Consider the following 15771-nt stretch of genomic DNA (forward strand, 5'->3'; position numbering starts at 1 on the left):
GGTTGATAGTGTAAATCCCCTCTAGTTTGTGCCCAACCATCTGTAATCGTTTTATTATGCTATAAATAAATCACATACAAAACGCTAAAGTACAAGATTCAAGTGTAACATGATGTTAGTGAGACAATATACAGTAGGACATGTTATGAAACTTGCAAAATTATTTCACAAGAGTTCAAATTTACCTTGCAAAAGATTTAGGAGTTTTGAAAAAAAAATTGTGAATTGATAGCAACATAAATTTTGAAAATTTTGTAATTCTAATTTTAAAACAAAACTTGACAAAAAGCATTGTAACAAAATTTTTTAAACTCTGAACTTTTACGTTAGATAAAACTACTGTTTTAAAAAATATTAAAAATAACTTTACATTTCTAGTCAATACATTAATACATTTATTAAACAGGTAAAACTTGCCAGCAGATAAAATATTGAGATCGCAACTCTTGCAGGCTGTATACAAAAATTGTGGGATTTAATTTTTATCTATAATATATGGTCAACTTGATTAAAACTACAACAGAAATTATAGGTGAGTTACAAAACGAAACGTGTCAAACCGATTGCTTTTATGGCAAAACATTAATTACATATAGTTAAAAGGCCATTTTTGGAACATTCCGAGGAATGACGACTTCTTTGTTAACTTTGTTAACTTTCTGAATCAGTAGGGAGAGCTGAATGAGACCGTACTCTATCAACTCCATAAGAGTGAGAAAACTGGCTCCAATACAAACTCCCATGGTGCCTCCAAGATTGGCTACAATCAAATACATTCGTTATTCAATGCAGTTTCCAGTAGTAAGGGCAAACAACTCTAAACTGAATAAAAACAGACTACCACCTGTTAGAAAAGCAATTGATTAAACAAATATTTTACTTGTATAATCATTTATTTGTATGTAATTGTATGTAATATTTATTATTTATAATATTTTAATTGCTTGAGATAGAATGCAGTCTGCCAACCCTATTGATTTGTCCAAAAAATCAATTATGGTAAAAAAATACAGCATTTTTAACAAAGGTATCATCGCCATTTATGGCCGGTCAGTTAAAAATAAAAAAAGTCTAAAATATGTATGTCAGAAATCAGTAGAAAAACAAAAGCGTGAGATAGGTGTAAGGTTTTCTATTCGAACAAGCTATTCCAGTTACATGAGAAAGTGGTGTGTTTATACAATTTGAGTTTTGTGTGCTGCTAGTATGAATACTTAGCTACGGGTAGCCTACTCACCAATTACATATGAGAGATGTAACATTTTAGCATGCATGATACACGCAATATAATCTCAGAGCAATCTAAAGATACTTCAAAATATGGTTAACTCTCCTTTTCATTGTTAGAATATTTTGATTAAATAATGTGATTTTGCTGAATTGATTTACAGAAAGTTGTTCTACCCATTAATTGTTTTACTGTGTAGAGAATACTGTTAGTTTAGAATGTTTTGAAAGAATAGTAAAAAAGTTATCACTGAACTGAATTTTTGCATTACAGCTTTTAAATTGTACAGATAATGCTTCCACCAATGAATTTACAAAAAAATTTAATCGAATTTATTAGAAAGTATCAGCGCTTTCCTCTCATTTGTAATTGTTTTAGATGTTGAATATGATCTGATTGCCAGGATGTCTCAGGATTACACTGACAAAGTCTGATTGTAATTAAAATGATCAAACGAAAAATATTTTCCAAACTAAAGGTTGAATCATGGTTAATATTGTCTATTGAGTTCAAGATAGGAGCTAAGCTAAGCTAAGAGTTTGGCTAGTCTCTTTGCGATTATTATATTATATATTATTATTATATTATATTATTATAGACGGATAATTGCACTTCTGTTTAACCCGAGCATTTAAATTATGGTAGAGTTTTGTTGATTTTAATTTTGAAAAATTCTGACAGTCAGATCACCATCATCAACATCAAAAACAATTGCAAATGACAGAAAATGCAGCTTGATCTTTAAAAATATTTTGATGAATCAATAATTTTAATTTTATATATGCAGTGACTACTTTATTGCAAAACATGTTTCTTACCATCTCATTCTTTTACAAATAGTGCCATTATAGTAATACAGTACAAACAGAATCTCGAGAAAATAGCAGCTGAACATCAGAGACACAATATCTAACTCTATAATTAGGTAAATAGGTTTAACTTTGCCTTCATATTTTTGTGATGACTTTTAAAAAAAATTAGTGTTGAACTTAATAAGATTATATATCTTTTCTTTGTATTTGTCTTTAAGCTTTCACTTTTCTTGTTTAAAATACCAGATAAAAGAATTCTAAGCAAACAAGTTTGATTAAGTAAAGTAAAGCTGGGCAGAGTTTCAGTAGACTAGTATGACTTGATAACTAACTTGATGACTGTAACACCGGTTGAACACCTAAAGTACTAAACACTAATTTATTCTAGTTTGATAGATTCAAATCTGAGAACATTTTACTAACCAATGAGGTCATATCCTTTGTACATGACATCTTCCTCTAGAAGCTCGTATGACATTTCACCATAAACTACATACAGCATCACAAAGTTCTTTCTGTTATATTCATAGCATTCTAAAATATTACATAAAACTTACTACTAAATTATTGAATGAGTTGTAATGTGTTTACTCAATGAAATCATGCTATTATTTCAATTAGCTCTAAAACAAGTTTAAAATTTTAAATTTTGACTTTGACACAGGTTCTGTTGTAGTTCAGATTTTTGCTTGAATGTTTCATTAAAATATGCCTGTTTAGACTTTGATTTCTGAGTTCTGTTTTGGTGTTAGACAGCTATATTGGTATAATGATATAACAATGTAATGGTATAACGGTGTAGCATCATAACAGTAGAATGGTTTAACATTCATATAGTTTACAGCTACTTACCAGAGCCACATCCAACAATTTCTGCCATACTCTTGCTAGGGTAAGTAGTAGAAGACAGTCTAGCCGTGTACTGAATTTCATTACATGTAGCTCTGCAGTTACACTTGTGCAGAATCTTTGGATCCTTCAAAAACTCAGCTGCACATAATTGACAAATTTAGCTCTGTAGTTTATGTAACTCTCAGACATAGTATGTCACATTTTATTGAAATTTGGAAAACAATCAATTGGCTTATAATAAAGTCTTTAGTAGTAATTAACTTCAGGGGTCACAAACAACTATTTTCTGGTTACTCCTTAATATTTCTAGATTTGTTTTGAAAAAGATCGGCTAAACTTGCAGAATGATAAAAAGTTTATTTTAGCGCATATTATTCTAATTGTCATATGGTGTCTTTTTGTAAGCTCTTAGTTTAAACAATTACCAAAAGATTCTACTTTAGGTTTTACTTTAAGTTAATTATATTTTTTTTGTTACTTTTTCACTATTTTGTTGATAAAAGTTTTATATGTAATTAACGCATTACCATCAAACAATCAGCACGCATTTTTTAAATAAACAAAACACTTTGCCTATTTTAAATAGATATTAACAGATATTACCTATATTTACTTCTTTACTCTAATTGATGGCAATTAAAGCAAAGTCAACTATGAAACGGAAAAAACAAACACAATGTGATGAAATAAATTATGGGTGTCAAAAGAAAAGGCTGTTTTTGCATAGCGCTAATGTATAGTGTAAACTGACAAGGTGTCCGGCATAAAGTGTTGTGTAATCTATAGGAAGTAGATATGTAATGAATGGGCAAGCAGATTTGATAGACTTGACAAGTGAATTGAGTATTTTAAACCGCAATTGTCTAAAAACACATTTAGCACCTTAGCATTAAGGACATTTAGATGCAGGTTCTAACTTCCCAGATCTGGTTGGATAAACATGGAGCATTCTTTTTAAAAGTGTTTCTTTCTTCTTTAGCGAAATCATTACAAAAAAGAGTTTTCAATGTAACTTGTAGAATAGCTTAAGACAATTACATAGAGCGGAATTATTGTAAACATGAAGTCAGCAGCTGAACACAGCTAACATTACATAATATTTATTTTAGTAAAATATGTATATTATTTAATGGTAAATTTATGCAGTATGTAAATTTATCTTACATACAGCCAGCAAGAATAGAGCACTCAAGCATTTCTTGAACGTAACAGGATCTTGATCCATTCAGCGCTGTAATAATGATGAAAGTAACGATATGAGCATAGTTGTGAAGCCAAACAGGAAAGTTAGTTAGAAAGCCAAAAGTGGTACTTATATAAATACAAATCATGCAATAACTTGCATGTATGTAGATGCTCTTAAAGGCATCCATAAATAGAGCTCATTTATCATTTGTTGAGTATGTAAAACGCGATTTACTCTGTACTATAATCTCACTTTCCACTCACCAACATCGAATATATCTCTGCATCCACATATCTTGAGAACATGTGAAACTTGGCACTCACTCTTACATGCTGAATAGGAGTAAGATGGGTAGTAGTGTAAAGGGTTTGGTAGGCTATCAGTATCAAAGCAGTCTGCCTGCCCACCATCAGCATATGGAGGGACTCTTTTTATCTGAAAGTTACCAAATAAATACAAATTAAAGTAATGCTATAGTCAGAGAATGCTGCATATGTAATGTATGTTTCTATTCAGATAATATTCAGAAAGGAGGTTGAAGGTTAAAAACTATGTAAATTGCTAATGATGATCGAAAACCATTAAGATAATCAAATTTACATTTTAGTAACCGGTAACCTTTGAAATCATAAATGAGTGTTCTCTGGTGATTTGACTTTTTTCTGAGGTTTATCAGGAAATGTATGTTTCTATTCAGATAATATTTTTCTCAATGCTGGCATGTTCCTATAACACAAATGTTACCTCAGCTGTGAGCTAAACCTGTAACAGATAGTGAGCCAGTTGAATACTAGTATGGCATGCTTTTGCCGTAATCAAAAATGTAGGGATCATTTCAAATTCTTAAAACAAACTACAAGGAATTATAATCAAGTTTCCTGTGGTGGTCCTAACACTGATCAAGATTTCTTTGAACTCAAAAAATTGGAGCAGCTAAAGAAACCTAACATGCAGGCTAACAACATCGTGACCATACGCGAGAGGAATTTAAAACCGGACAACCTTTTCTGACATTCCATAATAAAATTCAATCCACTGACCAGCCACTGGGCAGTCTAGACCTAACTGCAGCAACTGCTATTGAATAAAACAATATTCATCAAATGGTTATTCAAAAATGAACTCGCACAAAATTTCAGCACACTTCATCAGAAATTATCAGTATTTTTTTTAATAATTACATTTTTTTATGTTTTGAGGTGATCTGACTGTCAGGATGTTCTGAGATAAAAACTGACAAAATTTTCTAGCAATCGAAATGCTCAGTGGAAAACGCGTGAAATGATGTCACTAGTTGTTATTTTGGTTATAATTGATTCCAGCTATTGTGTTATGCATCTCTATTCTTCCCGTTTTTATGTAACTTTAAATGTCATAATTTAAATTTCACTTGATATGAGCATTTTAAATGCCATCAAGTTTTATCTATTTTAGTAAGATCCCCTCAAACATTAAAACAATCACAAATAATAGACAAATACCAAAACTATCTGACAAAATATACTAAAATATTTTTCAAGTTTATCTGTAAGCTAAGTGTAAATTTATTTTTAAAAATAATTTTTTAGGTTATAAATATTTACTACCATAAATTTTCTGGTTTATTTTCATGGTGATTATTTCATTGGTAAAATGTTTAACCGCAATTTATCATCATATCATAGTATACCACATATATCTGAGTTGAGGTTCTCACCTGCTTCCGGTGTAAAAGAAGTTGAGTGATCGTGCCAGGCTGAACTCCATAGCTGAACTCCATGAGTAATGGTACTTGGTTAACATCATGGATAGCCACCTGCTCAACAGAATGTCATAGCAGATACAGGACTCAGAGACAAAGTCGGTAACATAAATAAAACAGTTTCAGTTATTTTAATGCTGAGACATGAAACTTTTTAATTATCCCAAAATAAGATTCAAGACTTAATTGATTAAAAAATTAGCAATTAAAATTCTGTTCGTTTAAATTAAAATTATACTAAACTAATTTTATTTTTGTAGTTTTCTTTGATAATATATCTGTTTGTTGAAGTTTTCAATATGCTGCATTTGCTGTAACCCTTTTAGATTTAGAAAGACTTGATCCTGCAAAATGAACATTTAACATACATATTAGTTTAAAAATCCATAAAAAGTGTAGAATATATTGCCAATAACATATTTTTTATCTATTCTGTATGCTACCACAAATTTAAGCTCAACCAATTTAAGTCACAAGGTGTAATGACATATGAATCAACTACTAAACTTGCTCTAAATAAACAGTGCTTCTGATTGCTACAGTTTCTGAGAGTTTCATCATAGTTGTCTCATTTTTTATACCATTTTTAACAAGTTATGTCAGTATCGTTGACCCTGGTTGTGCCTCAATCTAAAACGTTTTGCTTGTAAAACAAAGTTTCACAAATTGCTTTTACAGCAGATATTTTACTTTATATATTTCCCAATTAAAAGTAATACTGTAGTATTTGTTCATTTATTATTACTTATATACTATATCTACCTAATAATTTATTTATTTAGTATTTATTTTTATTTACTGTAGTAAGAAAAGTGATTAGAGTGTGGGAAAAATATTGCATCATTCGAGAAGCAAACTCATAACATTTACCTTGGTAGCCCGACTCTATAACTCCTGAAGCAATTGTCTGCTCCTAACACTTTGTAAGTACTGTGCGGCTACTTATTCTTATTGCTTCATTGACACAGCAGACAATTTCTGGCAGTGAACCAAATGGCAAAAGTAATGGTTATAATAACTTATAATTATCTCGAGTAAATCTGACCAATTAAGCATCTACCTTTTTATTTCGCTGTAATATGCGAGATATCAGTGTGTTGTTATGTCAAATTGATTGAAAAACAGTTATTCATTGTTGACTCTCTTTTTTACTTGAAATTTGTATTGCTTTCGTTGAACTTACCGCGAAACCTTCACTAAAAGAGGATGGCCCAATAAAATACTCATGAACCAAGGCATTCATCAGAACTACAAATCCTCCACTGATACCAGCAGTGTGAGCGTGGAAACTTCCGTTCTTGTTAAACTGGTGACAAAAACCTAAAATTGAGGCTTAAATTGTTTATAGCAAAGAACTGGGTGTTTCGACTATACACACTTTAGTATAATTCAATATAACTTACATTATTAGCTTGCACTTACAATTATTTGGCTAGTGAACAAGTAATAAATGAGAATTCAGAATCAACATTTACATGGTAAGCATAATTCCAACACTTTTAATCACGATTATGGGCAATTATAAAATAAAGCTTTTAGACCTATACAATATTTTGGTGCAGATTTATGTGAATTTTTGTTTCACTTACTTTATTAAATGCTCTAATTCTAAACCTATTTATTTTCAATAATGTTTATTACACTTGAAGTGAGTTCATGAATCCCTCACTTTTTATCATTAATCAAGATCGGTTATTCAGATTAGTCAAAAATTTAATTAATTTTTCATTAAACTGTGAAAAGTGAATATCAGTGAAATATAAACTAGCAAACTCATATCTACTAAGACTACTTTTACATTATTCATGAACATCTCCCTCTTTTTTTGTTCAATATGCAGTTTAGAAAGTTGTGTGTATTTAAAGACATAATGAAGGGTGAAACATGCAAATTTTATCCAATGTTTCTGTTAGGTGGAATCCAATAAATGATCTCACCTCAATGACCGCAAGTTCACCTCAATGACCCCAAGTTCACCTCGATGGGCACAAGTTCACCTCAATGACCACAAGTTTACCTCAATGACCACAAGTTCACCTCAATGACCACAAATTCACTTCAATGACCACAAGTTCACTTCAATGACCACAAGTTCACCTCGATGGGCACAAGTTCACCTCGATGACCACAAGTTCACCTCGATGGGCACAAGTTCACCTAAATGACCACAAGCTCACCTCAATGACCACAAGTTCACTTCAATGACCACAAGTTCACCTCAATGACCACAAGTTCACCTCAATGACCACAAGTTCACCTCAATGACCACAAGTTCACCTAAATGACCAAAAGTTTACCTCAATGACCACAGATTAACCTCAATGACCACAAGCTCACCTCAATGACCACATGTTCACCTCAATGACCACAAGTTCGCCTCGATCAATAACCGTCATTATTAAAAGACCAATTTACCGATTCATTACTTTTTATTTAAATGTTTTAAAGTAAAGCCATTGATTTTAGCCATTATTAACACAGTATCAAAAGTACTAACCAGTACTAAAGTACTAACTGCTACTAAACACTAACTAAAGTATGTAAAATGTTTCACTCTATATATTCAAGAGTTAACAGAGAATGCAAGCTGTGGATATGGCTTAGCATTTTGAAAAACTCCATCAAATCGAAGGATGTCATGCCTCCTACATTACAATCTTCTTTATCCTTATTCTTCTACTCAAGTGAAATGTTAGTAGAGAAAACTCAAGCGCAGCTAATTCAATCTTTTAAAATTTTGCTATTAAAAGCAGTCAGCAGTTAGTCAGGTGGCAATAAAATAAAGAATTTCTGTTGCTGAACTGTGTCTAGGCGATTACATGAGTTTATTTTATAGACCAAGAAACTTAAGGTCAAATAGCAGTCTTGTCATGCTCAGTGACATTTCCTGATAATTAAAGCCCAATCTGCTGTTCCATGGTTTCAGGGCTCTCTGCCATTAGGTCACTGATTTTCCAATAAAGCTCAACAATGATTGTGAAATCAGACAGAATTACAAAATATATTACATGCATATACATAATAAAGAGAAAAACGCCTAGTCAAGCACAGACGTGAAAAATAATTATATGCATTTTTTTGCACTGAATTTTTATATACAACCATTCTGAATTAGAGGTAATAATTCAATATAAACTAAACTACTACTAAACTAAATAAACTCAATATACAATTGAACTCAACTTAAATGACACTAGCGAACATGATATGAATTATAGTGAACATAATATGGATTAAGCGAGATTGTTGAAGAAAGAGTTAAGTTAACATTTAGGTTTTTTCTGGGCGTGTAGCAAAAGACTGAAATGCTTTTCAATGCTTTTACAAAAATTCAATTGTCCCATTTTATTATATTTTCTAGACATGCTACTTAGCTTGTCAACAAATGAGGTAATCACGGTTAATAACCAGATGACATAAAAAGGTTTATTGTCAAAGAGGCTAGCTATGTAAAGTAGAAAAGTCTAACCTGCGTCTGTCTTTGCTTCCTCAAGCACCTCAGAGCATAACCTGGGTACACCCAACACTCGACAAAAGGTGAATGTTTCGTTTAATGAGTGGGACATACTTTTCATATGCTGCTCATTTTGCTCAGAACTAATATTGCTGTCTTTTGATAGCCCAACATAAGCCGGATCGCTCCAGTTGTACCTGGTACAGCAGAACATATTTGTCATTTACATATACTGTTTGTCATTCTGGTAGTCAGCATCCTTTTAGCGTATCACCAGATTTTACTTATGGTTTTCTGTAGATGTTTTATATGTTTAAGTTTTAATCTTTTTATGCGTGTTCATTTATACACAACCTTTTCAATGCTTTTTAAACGAAAGTGTAACGTCTGTTATGTAAAAAAAACAAATTTTTGGTGTTTCAGATAACATATAAGTTCCCTCACTCTCTTCACTTTTTCTAGAAGTCTGCAAATAAGAATCGATCATTAGAGGTATAACTAGGTGCTATGAATAGGATTGCTCCGCTACCAAATTGCACAGTGCCTTTTGCCATAGTTTTGAGTGTCAATTTCAACGTATCCTGTCTAGTGGCCTTGATCAGAATAGCACACATTCATTGTGAATGTTGGTCCAGACTAACACAACTTACAGTGTCCAACATCACAATCTGAATAAAATGTCAGTCAAATTGTCTGAAGGAGTCATACTTGAACTTCCCTAAAACAAACAAAAGCAAGCCTCATCAAAAAAATCTAGTCCAGGCACTAATAATGGTTAGCATTTGAATTAAATGCAGTTGCTGGCTTTTCAGTTTATCAGCTGCTTATTTATCAAATTGAACTAAGAATTTTACTTCGAGGTGTTTTGAATCCTGGCTACAAGACAATCACTTGGGCTATTGTAGACACAAGTATCAACCTTTGACCTCATACGTCAAAGCCCCACATTGGAAATAACAACTGAATAACAACTGAAAGAGGCTTGCTTTTCTAAACAACTAGTTATAACCTCGTGCTCTTGTCTGTTCCTTTAAGGTTGTCTTCCTGCCTCATTCTAATTAAATCAAAACCACATGATGTAATCCTGCAACTTGAATCACGGAAACAAAATTTTTAATAAATTAGGCCAAGTCTTTGCAAATATACATCAGTTTTGTTAAATATTGAATTGCGACAAAATTCACATTACAGTTATTTAGTGTCAAAGGATTCACCACGTCTTACTCAAAATGTGCAAAATATGTGGAAATGTGATTACAAGCTCTTAAAAGCTAAAAAACGAACAGTTAATCGCCGCCATCACAAAACCATCCTATATTGGAATCAATTTATTTCTCTGACGTAGTCAAACATTGTAGTTATTGTTTTGACACATGATATTCTCACGTGAATTGAAAGGCCACATAAAATATCAATATAAAACGTCTTGTAGCACTAGTTTATGACAAACACCAAGTTCTACAGAAAAACCTGTATCAAATATAGATGCTCGCTGCTTTACAGTTTTGTTTCGGCTTGGTCTAATCGTCTAGTCGTGCTTTGATCATGTGACCCATACTTCCTGCCAAACACCGCGAATCATTTTTGCAGCATTTTTTGACTATCGCAGGTGACCAACAGACTCGTCATGTTTATCAGAGGATGACATGAACTCCTTCGAGCTAAGGTTAAAAAACTAAATACATTTTTACGGTAGGCTTTGAGATATCAGTGCTCAAAGTGATAGCATTACAATTATGATGAAATAGACACGTAAGGACAATAGACATGGTTTTATTGAATGCGTGAAGTATATTTGTGAATATACTTCAACGAATGAGGTTGCATGAAAGTTTAAACAGAAGCCCTCTTGTTCAACTACTTCCGCTTTGAGCCGTTTTGAAAAGGGATTCTAATCTATGGTCTTTTCGTGATGGCTTCGATTAACTGTTTGTTTTTGAGCTTTTAAGAGCTCGTAGTCACATTTCCACATATTTTGCACCTACAACACAGCAAAGTAAGACATGGTGAACCTTTTGATATCAAATAACTGTAATGTGAATTTTATTGCAAGTCTAACTTTAAATTAATTTGCCAAAATAATATAACCTAAACTATTATAAGATGGTATAATAACATCATGTACAGTATGTATGAAGTAAAATCTACTATGCTTCAATTTCCCTCCATGTTTAGAGATTATAAACGGTGCAAAGATCAGACTTGGCTTAATATAATTAAATGCAAAATAGCATATTGTGATGTAATATGATATAGTAAAAATAATTAAATTTGTTGTAAGACAAAATAGCACAATAGTACTTGGTATCATGCACTTATATGCACAGACACACCCAAACACAAAAGAAACTTAAAAATTAAATATAAGACAATACAATAAAATAGAATAAAAAATTCTGATCTATCTACTCTTATACAATATATTTTAATATAATGTATTGTTTTATAACTTAATGCACTATAGTATAATACAACAAAACAAATTATAATATTGTGAATGATAATATAATATAGTTTAATCTAGTCTTATGGAATTTAATAAAATAACAAAATAAAATGATACAACTTTTGAGTTAATTAGGATAAACAATGAAACATAATATTATTTAATTTGGTATAAAATAACATAGTAAAATACAATTTGATAATTCAATACAATATTTTATAATATCATGTAATACAGTATAATATAACAAAGTGAAATTTGATTTAGTAAATTAATATAATATTTTATAATATCGTGTTTTAATGTGATTGACACCTGAATGTTAACTATCCTTAGCCTTATTACTAATGACTCTCTAGTAAGGACTATTTTTAGCGTGTTTTTCCTTTTAACAGTGTAGTGGATAATATTAATCTATTTACTTGGAAAACTAGCATAATTAAGCATCAGAAGCCGCTTTAATCTAGTTAATTAAATTAAATGAAAGCTGCAGCAACATAGCCTACAGTAATTCTAGTCAGAAACAGTTAAATTCAGCCTTTAAATAGTTGATATTTAGTTGTTTATTTTACTTTCCAGGCGGAGGAGGCAGCTTTGCTCCCAAATACAAATCCATTAGCACATCAATAGTGGCTTGTCGTGTTTTATTGTCTGCAGAATCAGGGATGACTTGAGATGACTTCCAAATGTTCTTGTTGCAAATTGTCACAGTTGGAAGCTAAAAATTAAATGTAATCAAGCTGTACAAAAATCCCATGCTTAATGTTTTTTTATATTGGCTGTATTTAAAGTCATTGTTCAATCTTTCAACACCCTGATTGCCCAACATTTTAAAACAGTTATTGACACCGTTAGCATTTACTAAAAAAGCTAAAAAATGGCTTCTATTGCTTATAGACTTTTGAGTCATTGTATTTGAGAAAAGTTGGAGCTAGTTCAATATAATTTCAATTTAGTTCTGATTCTGAGCAAAGATCAAGGTTTTTGAAGTTCACAAGTTCAGATTTTTTTTATTTTTGCTTTTTATTGGTGAAACATTAGTAAACCATTTAAAAACATAGTTTAAATCTGAAGTACTCTTTCTAGGTAATGAACATAACAACGTTTAAATAACATTAATAATACCTGTAATTCTCTGGTGTTCTTTATTTTGATTTTGGTGCTGACAATCTGTCTGCTGTAGTCTCTAAGAAAAAGATAGGCTGCCCAGGTAAAGTATCCAACCCCGATGAGAATCATCACGCTCCAGAATACTCTAAAGAATGAGGTAGAAATGTTTTACTAATGTATGTTTGTGCGTTAATCAACAAGTTGTAGGTCAGGCAATTATTTTATTGAAAAGTTATAATTAATGTATTTTGTAGATAATCAGCTTTTTAAAGATGCTGTTGCAACACTTTTTGTAGATTTAACCAAAAAGCAGCAGCATTTTTTTATCATTTGCAAATTTTTTTCACTTTTGAAGTGAACTGCCAGAATGTTTCAAGATTAAAATTGACAAAAATCGATCGATGTTAAAATGCTCAGAAAAAGCTATGTGCCAAATTGATATCACTAACGAGTACTGTCGCTATAGTTGATATCAGCTATTGCGATCAAGTTGCAGCTTCACTCGTCTTTATTCTGCCGGTCTCTTTGCAACCATGGACGCCATGCCGTAATCTCACTTTTGTTTATTCTGAGCGTTTTAACCACGATCAAGTTTGTTCATGTTAACTTTGAAACATCCTGACAACTGAGATCACCTCAAACATTAAAAACAATCACAAATGATAGAAAAATACTGATACTTTCAGATAAAATCTACTACAGTTTTTATGTAAGTTTATCTTTAGCTCTCTCAAGATTTTTTCTTCAAGTTAACATTGCGTGGCAATAATTTTATATATTATACTTATAATGTTTTATATAAATATATATTATTTTTTTTATTGCCTAATATAGAAAACTCCTAATGCCATCAGTTTCTTTCATGAAATTCTTTTAATTTTTTGTAATAGAATCAGTTTAAATCAGAGTGATGTTACATAGAATTTATGTAAATTTAAAAAATTTCTGTGTTTGAGGTGGCATTATTTTATCAGTTGTTTATAAAAGTATTTTGGATAACAAGTCTGGTTAATGATTGTCAGTCCTAATCTGGGGAAACATTTTAAGCCATATTATTCTGATGTTTCTGTGTAAACTCACGTTAGACTTTTATTCTACTCATGCAATGGTATGTACATTCTCATCTAGTAAGCAGCCTAAAAAATTTTAATTATAACTATGTATACTTAAATCTATTTGTATGTTGTCTACTCGTATTTTATATACTTGTAAACTATAAATCACTAATTGCCTGTTTTGGAGACAACAATCCTGATCATAAGTCCATCCAAACTTTTTTATTTCTTCATAATGCATAAATTTATATATAATTTATATACATGTATATAATACTGAAAAATGTAACTATAACTGAGATATATAAATATTATATAAATCTCTATTTTTCAGTTCTTATAACTTCTAAGGTTTTTTTAGCAAGCTAATTTTTACTGGATTGTTTTTACAGTGTGGCTTGATCAAGATCAAACAAAAGTTATAAGGTTTTTCCCATTATTATATTTTAATGCTTTTTAAAGCTCACAGAAACAATATACAAGCACAAAAAACTAGAACTATTAAAACTATCTTTTTAGTTCATTCCTCCTCCGCATTTCCTTCAAACTTCAAATTTAGTGTCTGAAATAAACACACGACTTCGATGCCAAGTTTGCTAGTTCCCTCTCATGATCTCATCATTATCAAAGCCAGCATGACAGCCCTCATTAGCCAGTTTGTAAAAGCTCAAGTTGTTCAGAGACTGATAGCTTAGCTCAGGCATCCACAACCATTGAACTTAAAACCCCTGGAATGGCAAGAGGTCATTCGCGAGTACGGAAATCCGGTCGACGCCATTATCAGTTAATGTTCAAGTTAATTTCATTGTGTTCAATGTGAGAAAGAAATCTAATTTCAGATTTAACAGCTATGGAAGGTCACGAATACACCGCTCAATCAAAGGAACAGACTGCTGAGATTGCTACTAATAATTTATGTGCGAGAGATAAGGGTGTAGGTGCACAGTGCTATTGCTATTCCATGAACTGCAAAAACCGCAAGAATGGACTTTTAAAGGAAAAGGCATGACATTTCACAAGTGAGTCACTTCTACTACTAGTTCTGTTACTATTGCTCAAGTCTACGACTACTAATAGTTGTGCGACTACTAGTTAGTACTGCCACTAGTTAGTTCTACTACACTAGTCACTGGGTGAGTGAGAGTCGATCAGTGTCACTACTGAGTGTACGAGTTTGACTGTATTTTGTCGGTGATTAGATAAATTTATAAGCTAGTGAGTGAAATGTTTTTCCTTCAGAACGAAGGTTTTTTATTATTTAAATTTTGAATTTTTTTCATATTAATATTTTGGAACTACAACCCATTAGGTTATTTCTAAATATTTATATTTGAAGGAAGTGTTTGTCGTGCTTATAATATTATTTATTGTTGTACCTGGATCTAGCTAGCAGTAAGGAGATAATAGTAATGATACTATTGTTATTACTACTGTTGCTAACTAACTACAGTCAAACATGGATAACTCGAACTTCAAGGGACCGAGCAAAAGTGTTCGAATTATCAGAGCTTTCAAGTTATCAGAGCACTGTCACAAGTCCATATATTTACTTATTTATTAGTAGATACATGTACATATACAAACTATAATATAAATCAAAAGCACAAATGGCTTGTTTCAAATTAAATGCTTCTAATGTAAAGTTTAAAACGTTTTCATGAAAAAGAATAGAGATTTTTCTATCACTTGAGATTGGTTTGTTGTTTGAGATGATGTTATTGCCAGGACGTTTTTCAGATTGACATTGGCAAAACTTGATCGTTGTTGAAATGCTCAAAAGAAAAGACATTTTTTTCTTTTGGGATTTTACCCACGATCAATTTTGCCGTTTTTTCTTGAAGTTTATGCAGATTACCTTACTTTACCTGGGATTCGTTAAGAGCAACA

The 15771-nt window shown here is 31.5% G+C and overlaps 1 protein-coding gene across 1 annotated transcript; it reads right to left on the reverse strand.

Annotated features, from left to right (window-relative positions):
* Positions 1-596: 596 nt before the first annotated feature.
* Positions 597-12958, reverse strand: LOC137389785 (acid-sensing ion channel 2-like). Its single transcript, XM_068075885.1, has 9 exons — positions 12845-12958; positions 12292-12437; positions 9289-9470; positions 7003-7139; positions 5775-5873; positions 4342-4513; positions 2893-3030; positions 2464-2574; positions 597-760 (listed from the first exon to the last, which is right to left on the reverse strand). The coding sequence occupies exons 1-9, from the start codon at positions 12956-12958 to the stop codon at positions 597-599; spliced, it is 1263 nt and encodes a 420-aa protein (XP_067931986.1).
* Between the last annotated feature and the right edge of the window lie 2813 nt (positions 12959-15771).

Source organism: Watersipora subatra, chromosome 1 (genome assembly GCF_963576615.1).
Source record: "Watersipora subatra chromosome 1, tzWatSuba1.1, whole genome shotgun sequence".
NCBI classification, from domain to species: Eukaryota; Metazoa; Bryozoa; class Gymnolaemata; order Cheilostomatida; family Watersiporidae; genus Watersipora; species Watersipora subatra.

Coding starts and splice junctions, on each gene's coding strand:
- LOC137389785 (XM_068075885.1), bottom strand. CDS start 12,958: ATGATTCTCATCGGGGTTGGATACTTTACCTGGGCAGCCTATCTTTTT. Junction 4,514..5,774: donor TTCTTTTACACCGGAAGCAG/GTGAGAACCTCA, acceptor GGTAACTTTCAG/ATAAAAAGAGTCCCTCCATA. Junction 2,575..2,892: donor AATTGTTGGATGTGGCTCTG/GTAAGTAGCTGT, acceptor GTAATATTTTAG/AATGCTATGAATATAACAGA.